Source organism: Panthera uncia, assembly GCF_023721935.1.
Source record: "Panthera uncia isolate 11264 chromosome A1 unlocalized genomic scaffold, Puncia_PCG_1.0 HiC_scaffold_17, whole genome shotgun sequence".
Lineage (NCBI taxonomy): Eukaryota > Metazoa > Chordata > Mammalia > Carnivora > Felidae > Panthera > Panthera uncia.
Genome location: NW_026057577.1, coordinates 140,805,854 through 140,821,844, shown reverse-complemented (window position 1 = coordinate 140,821,844; position 15,991 = coordinate 140,805,854). Strand labels below are relative to the sequence as shown.

The 15,991-nt window shown below is 44.5% G+C and overlaps 1 protein-coding gene across 1 annotated transcript in view; it reads left to right on the top strand.

The window, feature by feature from the left end:
- OTULINL (OTU deubiquitinase with linear linkage specificity like) overlaps window positions 1–11,112 on the top strand; it is a 30,574-nt gene extending 19,462 nt beyond the window's left edge. Inside the window, exons 2-8 of the mRNA XM_049648767.1 lie at window positions 1,821–1,980; window positions 2,069–2,100; window positions 2,202–2,293; window positions 3,596–3,745; window positions 6,903–7,031; window positions 8,138–8,407; window positions 9,334–11,112. Of these exons, the coding sequence (XP_049504724.1) occupies window positions 1,821–1,980; window positions 2,069–2,100; window positions 2,202–2,293; window positions 3,596–3,745; window positions 6,903–7,031; window positions 8,138–8,407; window positions 9,334–9,507 (1,007 nt within the window). The 3' untranslated portion in view covers window positions 9,508–11,112. The remainder of the gene's footprint in view (window positions 1–1,820; window positions 1,981–2,068; window positions 2,101–2,201; window positions 2,294–3,595; window positions 3,746–6,902; window positions 7,032–8,137; window positions 8,408–9,333) is intronic.
- Window positions 11,113–15,991: the final 4,879 nt, after the last annotated feature.

The window sequence follows — 15,991 nt, the reverse complement described above, 5'->3', positions numbered from 1 at the left end:
TGAAATCTTGCCATTTACAGCAATGTGGATGGAACTGGAGGGTATTACGCTGAGTGAAATAAGTCAGAGGACAGATATCATATGTTTTCACTCATATGTGGAATTTGAGAAACTTAACAGAAGGCCATGGGGGAGGGGAAGGGGAAAAAATGGTTACAAACAGAGAGGGAGGGAGGCAAAGCATAAGAGACTCTTAAATACAGAGAACAAACTGAGGGTTGATGGGAGGGGGGATGGAGGAGAGGGGCAAATGGGTGATGGGCATTGAGGAGGGCACTTGTTCGGATGAGCACTGGGTGTTGACGATAAACGAGGAATCATGGGAATCTACCCCCCAAAAAGAGCACACTGTACACACTGCATGTTAGCCAATTTGACAATAAATTATATTAAAAAATAATAACTAACATAAAAAAGAAGAAAATGCCCTTTTAAGTAATTGCAAATATGTCTAGGTTCATTCACTGGTAACTTTATTTCTTTATTTGCTAGTAAATTCTTGTGAGAGTTTAAATGTACATCAACTATCGGGATGATCAAAAGTGCTAACATTTGGGCACCTGGCTGGCTCAGTCGGTGGGGCATGCGACTCTTGATCTCAGGGCCAGGAGTTCAGGCCCCACATTGGGTGTGGAGCCTACTTTAAAAAAAAAATGCTAAAACTGTAGATTCTGAATTGCTGAGGCTTTTACTACCGTTAATCACTGGAATTTTACTAAACCTTGTGCCAGGGAGGGAAAGATTTCACAATGAACCCCAGGAGGTTTGGCCACTATTCAAAAGTTCTCTTGCTCATTTGTGCTTCGGCATCTTACATGCTCAAGCATCATATAATTGGGAATGTGCTGCACATAGTAACATATTGCAAGTATGCGGTTGGAGCTCTTGAGGCCCGTTCATGCTCTCTGGCCAAATCAGGAATTGCAGTGTGGACCACACACAACACATCTGTCTCCACCTCACAGCTCTGCTGAGGTGTCCACTCCCTGGAAATGATGTCTGTGTGCCCGCGGTTTGGACCACTCATTGTGTGTGTTAAGGTGATGCCATCTATCATCGCTCCTAATGCTTTAAGAATATCCAAGTGGCTCTAAAATTAAAAAAAAAAAAAAAAGGCGGGGCACCTGGGTCACTCTGTCAATTGAGTGTCCAACTCTTGATTTCAGCTCAGGTCATGATCCCGAGGTTGTGGGATTGAGTCCCACGTTGGGCTCTGCGCTGCGCGTGGAGCCTGCTGGAGATTCTGTCTCTCTCCCTCTGCCCCCTCCTCCAGTTGTGCTCTCTCTCTACTTAAAAAACAAACAAAACAAACCCAAGTGGGCAGAGGTACATGGTGGCGGCATCACTGGAGGACTCTGGTGTGGAGCAGGATCCCTGCTGGAACCATTCATGGATTCAGCAGATATGCAACACAGGGTGCATTCTTAATTAATTTCATTCCATCTTTCTCCGGGGAGATCGGCATTTTTCCCCAGTGTTGCCGTCAGGACAATTGGGAGTAGAGAAGTGAGCTTTCTCACAGTCACACAGCCAGGGTAGTCGAGACACGGGTTTTGAACAGGTCTGAGGGATTCCGAAGCCTATACTCTATGATTATTCCTCGTGAATTGTGTGGGACAAAGACATTCTTACATATGACATTGATTAGAGGAGAACTGGGTGTTTCTTTAACTTTCAGATTGAATTTTTGAATGCCTTAAAAACTGTTTATGTAATCAATGACAGACACTTGGCAGGTACAATGAGCGGTATATTTCCCTCCCTTAAAGCAGACTTGGGTAATTGTGACGTGTCTTTTTTCTATTATTAAATTTTTGCAGGAAGTGACCAGGTTCACTCCTGGACGCTGGTCACCAGCCAAGCCTTGGATACTGCGTGGAAGATAGCCAGGGGCTCAGTGACGCTGGCGGTAGCATTCCTGGTGGCTGCCCTCTGCTACGTGAGGAGGATGCACTCCTATTTAGGGCGCCGGCTGAAATGGTAGGTGGTTGTATTATCCTCCGGTTTCACCAGTAGACCCTTGCTTTCCAGAGTAGATTTTTGATATTATTTTCCCTTTACCTTTCAGGTGGATTGGATATCTGCAGAGAAAGTTCAAAAGTAAGTATTTTCATGTTTTCTTATTTCTAAGGTGCGGGGAGGGATCAAGAAGGGCGAGGAAAAGGGAAAATTCACTACCTTTCCTATCTGATTTGGTCCAGGGAACCTCAGCGTGGAGGCGGAGGTCGATCTCCTCAGTTACTCTGCCAGAGAATGGAAGGGAGAGACGCCGCGTGCCAAGCTGATGCGGAAGGTGCGTCAGTTTATACAGGTCACGGACGATGGGGAATTTGTGTGTAAAAATCAGGGCACTAACATTCCACCCTGCTTTACTGAGGGCGTGGACGATGGCGTACCGTAGGCTGTCACTTCAGGAAACTCGAGGGTGGCACTCTTCAGCTCTGCCCGCCAAGCCTACGGGCTCTCTGGACAAGCAGGGGGGACTTCTGTCTTTGCAGGGATTAGGCACCTGGATGTAAAATTCTGAGGAGTTTTAGAATTTTCCATTGGACCGACCTTGGTAACTTTTCCCAGCAGTGCTATCCAACCTTGTCAGCAATGAGAAATTTTTATTTTAAGGGGAGCCTGGGTGGCTCAGTCGGTTAAGCGTCCGACTTCGGCTCCGGTCATGATCTCGCGGTTTGTGAGTTCGAGCCCCGCGTCGGGCTCTGTGCTGACAGCTCAGAGCCTGGAGCCTGCTTCCGATTCTGTGTGTCCCCTTCTCTCTGCCCCTCCCCTGCTTGTGCTCTGTCTCTGTTTCTCAATAATAAATAAACATTTTTTGAAAATTTAAAAAAAAGAAATTTTTGTTTCAAGTCCTTTTTAGCACGGTCTTAAATGTATATAGTATTTTCTTTTCCCTGTGGTCACGTTATAGCCATCATCACCCCTAAATGACATTCCCTTGCTCCTGGGCTTCCAGGAAGGTGTCAGTTGAAAAAGCATGACACAGACTCAATACACACAAATGTCCTTTTATTTTTTTTATTTTTATTTAAAGAATTTTTAATGTTTATTTATTTTTAAGAGGGGGGGGGCGGGGAGATACAGAATCCGAAGGAGACTTCAGGCTCCAGGCTGTCAGCACAGAGCCCAACGTGGGGCTTAAACCCACAAACCACGAGATCATGATCTGAGCCAAAGTTGGATGCTTAACCTACCGAACCGCCAGGTGCCCCACAAATGTCCCTTTAAAATGACATGTCCTCATGGGGTACCCGGGTGGCTCAGTTGGTTAAGCCTCTGACTTTTGATGTCGGCTCAGGTCATGGTCTCCTCGTTCATAGATTCGAGCCCCGCATTGGGCTATGTGCTGGTAGTGCGGAGTCTGCTTGGGATTCTCTCTTTCCCTCTCTCTCTGTCCCTCCCCTGCTCACCTCCCCTGCTCTCAGAATAAAATAGTGACATGTGGTCGCATTCATAATTTATAATTGTTATTGTCTCTGTTGCCCCCTTTCTTTGGGGGTAATGCCTCGCTGACAATACAGTGAATTCACTCTCTCTATTCCCTTATCCAGAGGGTTTGAAAATGAACTTTCTGTTTTTGTGTGGACAGGCTTACGAGGAGCTGTTTTGGAGGCATCACATCAAATGTGTCCGACAAGTAAAGAGAGACAACTATGACGCACTGAGGTCAGTGTTGTTTCAGATATTCAGCCAGGGCCTCTCCTTTCCGTCGTGGATGAAAGAAAAAGACATTGTGAAGGTATGTCCGCTGGAAACGGGGCGGGGGGGGGGGGCAGGGAATGGTGCGTTGACAAGAACTGTAGCGCAGATGGCTGGGTCTTCAGTGGGCGGCTTTGTGCGTCCCGAGGTTGAAGGAGCCTTCGAAGGCCCTGTGGCCCCCTCCATCTCAGAAAGGCTGCCATGCTCAGTTGTGTTTGCTTTGGATGCCACCATCTTTGCTCGAGAAGGGCATCCATTCTTCAGAAGCAAGGTGGTCTACTGAAACTCACTTTTTTACTCTACGGTTATTTGAGGTTTAACAAACGCATAGAGCGCTCCAGAGATTCTCCACTGTTCCTTTGTAGTCAGCCCTTCCTCACCCCTAGCCCAGGGCCATCGCTGGTTGGTCTTAAGACCCTATGGTTTTACCTTTTCCAGAATGTCATATCAATGGAACTATCCAGTGTGTAGCCTTTTGCATCTGACTTCTCTCGCTTAGCAAAATGCATTGCAATTCAGGGGTGCCTGGGTGGCTCAGTCAGTTAAGCGTCCGACTTCGGCTCAGGTCATGATCTCGTGGTTCACGAGTTCAAGCCTCACGTCGGGCTCTGTGCTGACAGCTCTGAGCCTGGAGCCTGCTTTGGATTCTGTCTGTCTGTGTCTCTCTCTCTCTGTTCCTTCCCCTGCTCGTACTCTCTCTCTGTCTCTCAAAAATAAAACATTAAAAAACTTTTTTAAAAAATGCATTTCAATTCATCCACATTCTGTGAATTTGTAGTTCATTCCTTTTTACTGTTGAGTGATATTCCTTGATGTAAGTATGACATAGTGTGTTTATCCGTTCTTCAGTTGAAGGACATCTGGATTATCTCTAGTTTTTGACAGTCCCATACAAGATTTTGTATGGATGGAAGTTTTCGTTCCTTTTGGGCGAATGCCTGGGAGTGAGATTGTTGGCTCATGTGGTAGGTGTAGGTCCGAGTTCATAAGAACCTACCAGACTGATCTCCCGTGTGGTGCAGCCAGTTTGCATTTCCACCAATAGTGGGTAAGAGTTCCAGTTGTTCCCAGTTCTAACCAGGATTGTCAGATTTGGGGTTTTTTGTTTTTTGGGTTTTTTAGCCATTCTGATAGATGTGCGCTGGTGTCACTGTGCTTTTAGTTGGCATTCCGCTAGTCAGGAGGGAGGAACATCTTTCCGGGTGCTTATTGGCCATCCATTATTATCTTTTTAGAGAAGCGTCTGTTCAAATCTTTTGCCCCTTTTTATTTTATTACTGATTGGATTTTGAGATTTCTTTATATATCCTGAACACAAGTGCTTTATCAGATATGTGATTTGCAAATATTTTCTCCCAGTCTGTGCCGTGTTGGTTTTTTTTTTTTTCATTTTAATGGTATAAGGCAGTATATTCTTTATTTTATTTTATTTATTTATTTTTATTCTTTATTTTTTGTTTTTTACTTTTTAGGGAGAGAGAGAGAGCGAGCATGAGTAGGGGAGAGGGGCAGAGAGGGAGAGAAAGAGAATATCTAAGCAGGCTCTACACTCAGCATGGAGCCCGCTGCAGGGCTCGATCCCACAACCCTGGGATCGTGACCTGAACTGAAACTGAGAGTCGGACGCTCAACCAACTGAGCCACTGAGGTGCCCTGAGGCAGTACATTCTTGATGAACAACCTGAATTTTTATTTTGAGTGTAGGAAGTTCAACCTAGGATGTGCATTTAAGGGCAGAAGCACAAAGAAATAGGAGTATATAAAGTATATGCATATATATAGCTGCACATGGTCTATTTCCTTCCCATTTCTTCCTTGAGAGTTGCTTTTATTAGTTTCATTTTATCTAGGAAGCGCTCGTCAAGTGTGTGCAGTGTGCCAGCCCCGCGGCCAGCTGCCGAGGACAGAGAATATGGCCACACCCCGGGGCTCCCCAGGCTCAGCCGGGTATGGGCTATGGGCTCGATCCCTTCACTGGATCAGAGTCTTACAGATTCTGTGGTCTTACTTAGTCCCAGCCGGAGTCCTGTAAAATGGATATCTTGTCCTTGATTTATGGTAGAGGATGAGGCTCAGAGGGTAAATAATCTGCACTGGTTGAGCAGTCTCCTGGCTGGTGAGTGACAGAGTGAGGTTTGGAGCCCCAAGTGCCTTATTCTACAATCCATATGCTCCGCGATATGCTACGGTATTCTAGCGTTGTTAGGGTAAAAATAATTTCCAAACGGATATACCTAGGCAGTTTGGGAAGTGTTTTATGCAGAAAGATGGTTTCATAGACAAAATCTTCATGTAGGTTTTCATCAGCTGTGAAATTGTAAATTAAGAATATGATCCACGGGGCGCCTGGGTGGCTCAGTCGGTTAAGCGTCTGACTTCAGCTCAGGTGATGATTTCACAGTTTGTGGGTTCAAGTCCCGCATCAGGCTCTGTGCTGACAGCTTGGAGCCTGGATCCTGCTTTGGATTCTGTGTCTCCCTTTCTCTCTCTCTCTCTCTCTCTCTCCCCCTCTCCTTGTACTCTGTCTCCCTCTCTCTCTCAAAAATAAACATTAAAAAAAAAAAATACGATCCAGGGGCACCTGGGCGGCTCAGTCGGTTAAGCATCCAACTCTTGAATGTTGGCTCAGGTCGGGATCTGATCTCACAGTTGTGAGTTTGAGCCCTGCGTCGGGCTCCATGCTAGGTGTGGAGCCCACTTAAGATTCTGTCTCTCTCTGTGGGGTGCCTGGGTGGCCCAGTGGGTCAAGTGTCCAACTCTTGGTTTCGGCTCAGGTCATGGTCTCGTGGTTCGTGGGATCAAGCCCCAAGTCGGGCTCCACGCTGAGCACGGAGCCTGCTTAAGATTCTCTCTTTCTCTCCCTCTGCCCCCTCCCCCACTCGTGCTCTGTCTCTGCCTCTCACTCTCTCAAAAATAAATAAGGAAACATTAAAAAAGGAAAAGATTCTCTCCCTCTCTGCCCCTCTCTCCTGCTTGTGCTCTCTCTCTCTCTCAAAAAAAAAAAAGGCGGGGGGGGGAAGACTATGATCCAAATCACTTAATCCACAAATCTAAAAGAAGAAACTCTATGTTTTTATTTAGTCTTTTTAAATGGAGATTCCTGAGTGAGATAAGATCGTGTGCCGTGACATATTCTAGGTTGTAATGTCGTAAACGTTGAGGTACTAATCACAGTTGGCATCTCCTTCCTTTTCAAGCTTCCTGAAAAACTGCTCTTTTCACAAGGTTGTAATTGGATCCAGCAATACAGTTTTGGTCCTGAGAAGTATACAGGTTCCAATGTGTTTGGAAAGTTACGTAAATGTGTGGAATTATTGAAAACGCAGGTGAGTGTCTGGGGGAAGAAAAGACGAGGAGTGAAAGCACACACCCGGGTGCAGTGAGTGACTCTTCTCTGTCAGGCCTGTCACCCGATGCCTCGAGGGGAGGACCTGTGGGCAGGAGCGCCTCTTCTAGGAGCTGACGATGGGCTTTCCTGTTCTTTCTCCTTCCAAGTAACCAACGAGAGCAGCGTTGTACGTGATAATTAGGCCCCTTATGGGTTCAGGAGGCCTTTGTGGGCTGGCCAGGAAACCTTAACAGTCCCGTACCTTCGTCCTCCCCAGAGAGATGTGGTGCAAGGTCCAGACAGGGCATTCAGAAATGCACTTCTGGAATGTGCCCCATTCATAACTTGGGGACACCACAGACGCTGTCATTTGAACTAAGAGTTTTCCTGCCTTTTAATAGACACAGATTTGGAATTGTTGAAATGAACCCTCCCCGGTAAATACCGTAAAATTTCTGTGCTGTGGTTTTTTGATGAGTAAAACCGATATGTGAATATTGTGTCCCTTGTACTGTTATTGTGAGGATTGAATAAGTTAATACATGTGGCTTTAAACCGTGCTTGGCACATGGCGAGTGGGAAAGAATACTAGTTATTACTGTTCGTCTCTGGAATATCTGCCGTGCGACCCAGCTGTATTAAGCTGTCTTAGGAAACTGACTTGCTTGGTTTTTTACCTAATCGGTGGTGCTTTTTTGAAAGAAATATTTAAGCTAGTTTGTTATTATAAAAGTAATATATACTTGTGGTTAAAAAAATCCGGGTCAGGGGCGCCTGGTGGCTCAGTCGGTTGAACGTCCGACTTCAGCTCATGATCTCGTGGTTTGTGAGTTCGAGCCCTACGACAGCGCGGAGCCTGGAGCCTGCTTTGGATTCTGTGTCTCCCTCTCTCTCCGGCCTTCCCCCGCTCACGCTCTCTCTCACTCTCTCTCTCGGAAGTAAATAAACATTAAATTTTTTAAAAAAAAATCAGGGTCAAAAATGAAAAGTTAAAGGTCCCCTCTGTTAATCTTTGGTTTATTTTTATACGTACTTTAAAACTATGCCATGCTGTCGGTATTCACCCCTACCCTGTAAATCTCACTCTCACGTCTGTGTTTCCAGTGGACTGAATTTAGTGGAATTAAAGATTATCACAAGAGAGGAAGTATGTGCAACATCCTCTTTTCTGATGCGATTCTGGAATATAAACTTTACGAAGCTTTAAAGTTCATCATGCTCTATCAAGTCACTGAAGTTTATGAGCAAATGAAGACTAAGAAAGTCATTCCCAGTCTTTTTCGGCTCCTGTTTTCCCGGGAAACATCCTCTGACCCTTTGAGCTTCATGATGAACCACCTGAATTCTGTGGGCGACACATGTGGACTGGAGCAGGTAATTGGGGCAGAAGAATGTGTTCAGGACCCTATGGCAGTGCCTAAACACACAGGTGTGTGGAGTTTACTTTCAGCGGTGATAAACCCACCTGCGGCGAAGTGGTGGCTTGATGTTGTTGCCCCTGAAAGGAGGAAAAGAAGAGTAAAAACCTCACTGCTCCGTGCAGTTTGCCGTGTGTCTGTCAAGCCCCGTGGCCACTGAGCGGTGCTGGAGGCCCTTCTGAGCTTTCACTCTGCTTCTCAGATGGTGGCAGTTCTCCCACAGCAGAGCTTAACCGAGAGAAAGTCCAGCCGGAGAAGGAGATAATGTTTGGGAAAGCATTTGGTTCCTTAGTGCAGATAAATAGACACTATTGAGAAATTCTAGGGGCGCCCGGCTGCCTCAGTTGGAAGAGCATACGACTCTTGATCTCCGGGTCGTGAGTTCAAGTCCCATGTTGGGTGTAGAGATGATTAAAACTAATACATAAACTTTAAGTTAAAAAAAAAGAAATCATTGAAAACTTTAAAATCCAGATAAGACTTTTTCATTCCCATAGAAAAGAGGTTTTCTTTTGTTTTGCTTTGCTCTCTTAGGCGGTGTGCAAAATTGCCTGCCATTTTCTTACCAAAATTTATCTAAAACTAGTTGGAAAACAGTGTGATATTAACCGTGAGCATCCTTTACTTTTTATTAGTTTTTTTTTTGTTTGTTTTTTTTTTACCCCTGTAACTTCATGCTAGTCTACAGAGATGTTCCTCTGCTTGTCCCCTGCCTTCCGCATCGTGGGCATTTGTTCCTGACGCTGTCCTTTCGGTGGTTCATGTGTGGGTGTGTAAACAAGGGCACTGCTTCCTAAGCTTCAGGAGAACACGCTCCCTCCCCTGGTGGGGGCGGGAAATTGGAAATGTGTGTTTGTGACCTCTCTCTCGTCTCTTCTCCAGATCGATATGTTTATTCTTGGACACTCCCTTGAAATAAAGATAAAAGTGTTCAGACTGTTCAAGTTTAACTCCAGAGACTTTGAGGTCTGCTACCCAGACTTGCCGTTCAGGGAGTGGCCCGAGATCTCCCTGCTGACGGAGAATGACCGCCACTACCACATTCCTGTCTTTTAAGTCTGGCGTGGGCTGGGCACCGGCCCTCGCCGTTCACAGCGGTCACATGTTCAAGCAAAGTCCAGTTGGAGAACCAAAGCTGGTGTTGCGACCATTGAAAGGGGCGGGACCTTCTTCTCCGGAGCTGCAGGTGCCCTGGACACAGAGGTGCACGGATGGCATGCTTTTGTTTTCCAGTGACTTCCTCCAAACCGGCCTATTTGTGTTTGGTGGTTTGACCTTGTTCACACGGGCTCTAGTCATTTCACATGCCACAGGCCTTTAAGGGCACCGGTAAAGGAAATCTGGGCAGTACAACAGGAAAAAAAGCGAGAGGAGAAGGGGAAAGGACTAACCAGGAACGAATTTGTCTGTAACCTGGATGTTCTCATTAGGAACCTTGTCTTTGACTGATTTGAGATCTTTATAAACGTGGCCTTATTTTATAAGCATTACTTTCCCAGGAATCTTTATGGTATATTGATTTTCTAGAACCACTTAATTAACTGTAAAACTATGTGTATGGGGTATGTGTACACACACACACACACACACACACGCACACACGCATACACATGTATATACATTGTATAGTTTTATATATACATATATGAACACACACACACAAATCATCACTACTTTGTAATCTTGTACAATTTGTTTTATATCACTTTACACTTTTTTGTTACTGTTGCATCTGGCCAGTTGAATATGTTTTATGATAAAAAAGATTAATTCTGTAGATTAAGGTAACTGAATGACAACTATTGAACTATTACAAAATACTAAACTGTGGTGTATCTAATGTGTATTTACCTGTGTATTTAACGTGTGGTAGGTAAAATAATGCCACCCCCCGATCACCATGCCTGTGTCCAAATCCCCGGGACCTGGGAATACGTTGGGTTAGACGGCAAAGAAGAAGAAGATTGCAGGTGGGATGAAGGTACTAATCTGACCTGGGAGGTTGTTCTGGGTTCTCCAGGTGGGCCCAGTGTAATCCCAAGGGTCCTTAAGAGGGGAGGAGAGGAATTGGGAGACGGTCAGGATCAGAGGAAAATGTAAAATAACAGAACAGAGAGAGAGAGAGATGCATTATTTCTGGCTCTGAAGATGGAGGAAGGAGCCATGACCCATGGAATGTGGATGGTCTCTGAAGGTGAAAAGGGAAGAGAACAGAGTCTTCCCAAGGCCCCCAGAAACGAACGTGGCCCTGCCCACACCTTGATTTTAGCCCAGTGGGACGGAACCCGTGTCGGATCTCTAACCTGCAGAACTGTAAGATAATACGCTTGTGTTAAGTCACTAAGTTTATGGTAATGTGTTAGGTTAGAGCAGCAACTGACAACTAATATGCTCGAGCTAACGAATTTTTGGTCATCTTTATTTTGGAAATACTTTTCTAGTTTATTTTGGTCATCTTTATTTTGAAGGTACTTTGCTAGGCTGTTTTTGAACTTCAATAAATACAAAATAGCTTTTAAAATCTTGCCTAATGGTCTGCTACTTCAAAGTTACAAATCCTTTCTAAGAGCGACTTAGTGTTTTTGATGCTAATGTTTTCTCCCATGTTCATACTGCTGTGCTAGTAGAAATAAAATTAATTGCTGTGGCAGATGAAAACAACATCCAGATCTTTTGTCCTGGGGATAATCACTCGTGTGTACTACTCAAGCCAGACGTCTAATGCACACTGTGCTGTGCCTGCTCTCAGTTAGTTTCCTGGTAGAAGAGTTGGAAAGCAATTAGCTCAGACCAAGGGGCTTTGTGTCACCCTGATAGCCACACGAAACAAGAGTCCTTCTTTTTGTTTTCAACGGGAGTTCTTCATTGATCTTTCTAGCACGTTCCTGCTTGGAAGTTGCATCTGGTTTTAGCCAGTGGGACGGACTCCTGTCTATGGTTTTGCATAACTCCTGTCATTTAACTGACCCCATTGAAAGTTCTTCCCATGATACATTACTGTGACCATGAGAAAATGGACCCTACCCTTTGTGTTCGTAGGCAGCTACAGTGACAGCCTGTAGCCAGTCACTGTGACTGATACTCATGTCATGTCTGTTCTAGACTTTGGTTCCAGTTGAGCTGTCCAGGCACTTACCCGGCGTTTGTACCTTACCACTCACCTGGCATCTCCTTACTCAGTGTTATGATTTCCACACCAGTCCAGGATTGAAAGGAAGAACTTTTTCCCAGGGATTAGCAGCCCAAAGCTCTGTGACATACTAATCAATTATGTTTATCCTTAACCTTGTGTTGGGGGGCAGGGCAGGATGGGGCAAGACCAAATTGTGGAAAAGGGGCATCCCAGTACAAAGAAAGTAAAAAGTAAAGACCTTTAAATAGTTGCCACGTTTGCAGAAGGCACTGAGTCAAGAATTTGAGAGGAGGTATTGGGTGTTTCCAGTTTTGTTTTATTTTTAATTCAGTTGTGTAATGAATAACACATGAATTAGAGGGAACTGCATATAAATTACCACCACTTTTAAATGCCAACAAGAACCTGGAGGTGAATTTCCTATATGATGCCAACATTTAATGTCTTTCTAACCTCACATGTTTTAATGATAAGATTATAGCAAAAATGCAAACATACGCCCTTGTCCCTTTCTGACTTAAGAATAAGTTTCTCTTAAATTTTGGCCATATGTGTCCATACTGAGGGGTCATATGCATAGTAGTACAAGACTGACTTTCTTATTGTGGCAAGATGTACTTTCTTACTGTGGCAAAATTTACCATTTTAACCATCTTTAAAAAAATTTTTTTAACGTTTATTCATTTTTAAGAGACAGAGAGCAAGCAGGGGGCGGGCAGAGAGAGAGGGAGACACAGAATCTGAAGCAGGCTCCAGGCTCCGAGCTGTCAGCACAGAGCCCAACGCAGGACTTGAGCCCAAGAGCCCCAAGATCATGACCTGAGCCAAAGTCAAGACGCTTAACTGACTGAGCCACCCAGGTGCCCCTTAACCACCTTCAAATGTACACTTCAGTGGCATTAAGGACATCACACTGTTGTGCAACCGTCACCACCATCCGTCCCCAGAACACTTTTTATCGTCAAGATGGACTTTCTGATAGAGGGGCAGGTTTCATTCCCCCACCTGGTACTTGGACTTCTTTGACTTTCCACATTCTTTATATCATGGCCTTCTAATCTCAGTATTTTCTCCAGACTTCCATGCAGAAGTCCAATGCAAGGGAGGTTTGGGTGACCAAATGGATCAGGCAAATCCTGTTCTACTTCATCTCCAAAGTGAAGAAATAATCACAGGGGGCTTCTGGTTTCATACTAGGAACACACACCATTTAAAAGGTCCCCAAAGAACTGTATCAATTGTATATAATTCAGGCCACCGTGACGACTTGAGTTTCTTGAACGTGGGCCATCACAGTCTTGAACCAAAGTCCTTTCCGTCCATGGAGGAAGCTGTAGGGCCTTCTCTATGTATGGAAAAGAGACCCAGACAAGCCAGTGTAGAATCTGCCTGGCCTCCAGGAGAGAAGAAGAGCCCGAATCAGGGGACATTTACGTTAATTTTCCAAGGACTTGCCTGCTCAAATGAATTTTGCATGAAAATAATTGTTATTCTAGATCAGATGATTTTCTCATATTTTAGTGAGATCAAAGAAAGACCATTTTATTTCTGTCGAAGCTAATCTTGTGGAGGAAAAAAATGCTAAGTTCTGAGTACCACATTAAAGAAGGTAAAGTTTTAGACTGACAGCTAACCTCATATGTGGAAACCTATACAAATGTGAATAAAGAAATGACTAATTCAGAATTAGTGTTAGTTTTCACTTAAATAGCAAGTTCCTAAGGGGGTACGGTTGTTTTTACAGGAATGTGCTTCCACTGCTTAAGACTGGTTACTGTGTAAAATGTAAAACTAACAACATATATTTTTACGGATCTAAAACATTAACAGTCTATTGGGTTACCTGTCATTAGGTTGACTATTGTTTACCTCAGTACTGACCATATTTATGTACACTTTTCTCTATAGAGAAAAGTCCTGTTTTCATCATAATGACTGTTTTACAGTCAGACACAAAATTAAGTGGGTCCAAATTGTACAATCACTTTTATGTCACTTGTTCAAAATGGTTGGGTCTTCTGTTAATTCATTTTAGTTTTAATCCCGTCCTATCCTGTAGGGCGAGAAAACGAAAGCATATCTGGATTCTGTTTGGGTTTAATATCAACAGGGTTTGTAAGTAATGGAAAACCACTCACTCCCGTATCCAACATCCCCTAGGCCAAAGTGCTCTGTAGAACAGCCAGAGGTATGTGCTGTGTGACTGCACTTGAAAGTCGTAGACTGTGTTTGAGGAGTTGAGGGGTCTGTCGGAACAAGTGCGGGGCAAAGCCAGCCCAAGTGGGTGAAGCGTGCGTGGGATTGAAAGTTTAATGCTGGCTGGTGTCTCTGGAAAAAGACTACTCTCTGTTTAAAAACCAACTTTCGGGGCGCCTGGGTGGCTTGGTCGGTTGGGCGGCCGACTTCGGCTCAGGTCATGATCTCGCGTTCCGTGAGTTCGAGCCCCGCGTCGGGCTCTGTGCTGACAGCTCAGAGCCTGGAGCCTGTTTCGGATTCTGTGTCTGCCTCTCACTCTGCCCCTCCCCTGTTCATGCTCTGTCTCTCTCTGTCTCAAAAATAAATAAATGTTAAAAAAAATTAAAAAAAAAATAAAAACCAACTTTCTGGGTGGCGCCTGGCTGGCTCAGTCGATAGGGCACGTGACCCTTGATGTTGGGGTCATGAGTTCAAAGCCCCATGTTGGGCATAAAGATTACTTTTTAATAAATAAATAAATAGGGGCGCCTGGGTGGCTTAGTCGGTTAAGCGTCCGACTTCGGCTCAGGTCACGATCTCGCGGTCCGTGAGTTCGAACCCTGCGTCAGGCTCTGGGCAGATGGCTCAGAGCCTGGAGCCTGTTTCCGATTCTGTGTCTCCCTCTCTCTCTGCCCCTCCCCCGTTCATGCTCTGTCTCTCTCTGTCTCAAAAATAAATAAACGTTAAAAAAAAAAAAATAAAAAATAAATAAATAACATCAAGCCCAACTTTCTGTATATAATGAACAATTGGTCCTCATTATCAGTGTCATCAGGGCTTAGGCTGATCTTTGAGTCCCTTTGTTTCCATCAGTGTCCCTTGTGATGATTCTTGGAAAACTTAGTCAAGAGGATTTCTGTAAACTGAAAAAAATGCTTGTTTTAAGCATTTCCGGCTTAGTCCAGATGGGTTGGGTTGTAAAACCCATCTGCACAGGTAGCTTATTTAAACCGGGAATGTGTTCCAAAAAGCATTCCTACGTACAGAAATGTGGGTTTGTTTTTTTTTTCCCCACTTAAATAGCTTATTTGTAAGCAAAGAATTTTTTTTTGTTCCTAATTTATAAAGCCTTACATGGATGGAACCAAATAGAGGTTGGAACCAAATAGAGGTTGGGTGTTAAAACCAGGTATAAGTACAGCATTTTACAGTTTTATTCTCTTCACCCTCAAGTCTGAAAAGGCAGAACGAGGTCAGTAATGCTAAGATGCTTCATGGACACTGTATAGCTTTACTCCATTGCACCTTACCATCGATCAACACATTTGTCAGGACAGACGCAAAAGCCTGAGGCTTTCCTGGCCCCAATTCTTGTTATCACTGCCATCCCCAAGGTCAAAATCCGGGAAACAGCTTGGGAAGCGCTTCAAGTACCTGTCAGCGTGTGTGTGAATTTACTTTGGGTGCTGGCTTCTCTGCTGAACTGAGCTTCATGGAAAGGCCCCTGGGGCCAGGGAAAGAGAAGCAGCTGGTGCAAAATGATCAACAGCGGGAACAAAGACCCGGAAAGTTGCTTCAGTGTTCTGGAACTTTCAGACTCCTGTACATAAAAAAAGGAGCAAAGATGCGCTGATGGTGAAAATGGCGTTTTTTATAAAATATTCATATTATTGTAGTTAAATAGGAAAGATAAATACATCTTTCTTAGCAGAAGTGGCCTTTAGCTATAATTTGTTTTATTTTATTTTTTAATATTTATGTTCAAGGGAGAGAGAGCAGCGGAGGGGCAGACAGAGTGGGGACAGAGGATCCGAAGCAGGCTCTGTGCGACAGCAGAGAGCCCAATGCAGGGCTCAAACTCACAAACCGTGAGATCACGAACTGAGCCTCAGTAGGATGCTTCACCAACTGGGCCACCCAGGCGCCCTCCCTCCCCCCACTTTAGCTATAATTCAACATGCTGGAGAGATGAAAAGAAAAACTCAGCACTGGTGAGTGTGTGATCTATGTTTAATGCATTAGTCAGTGGTAGGTACATGAGAAATTAATGTTTCCACCTGGTTTATATTTCACAAGGTAATAACGGAACACTTGAATCTGCTCGTGGGACCCGTGATATTTAGTAGTTGCATTTTCGGCTGTCCCTCCTGTATGTCTTTACAAGAGCAAACAGCTATGAAAATATATCTTGCGCTGTACAAGAAAAGGAAACACCGCACGGCTTTCTTTTTA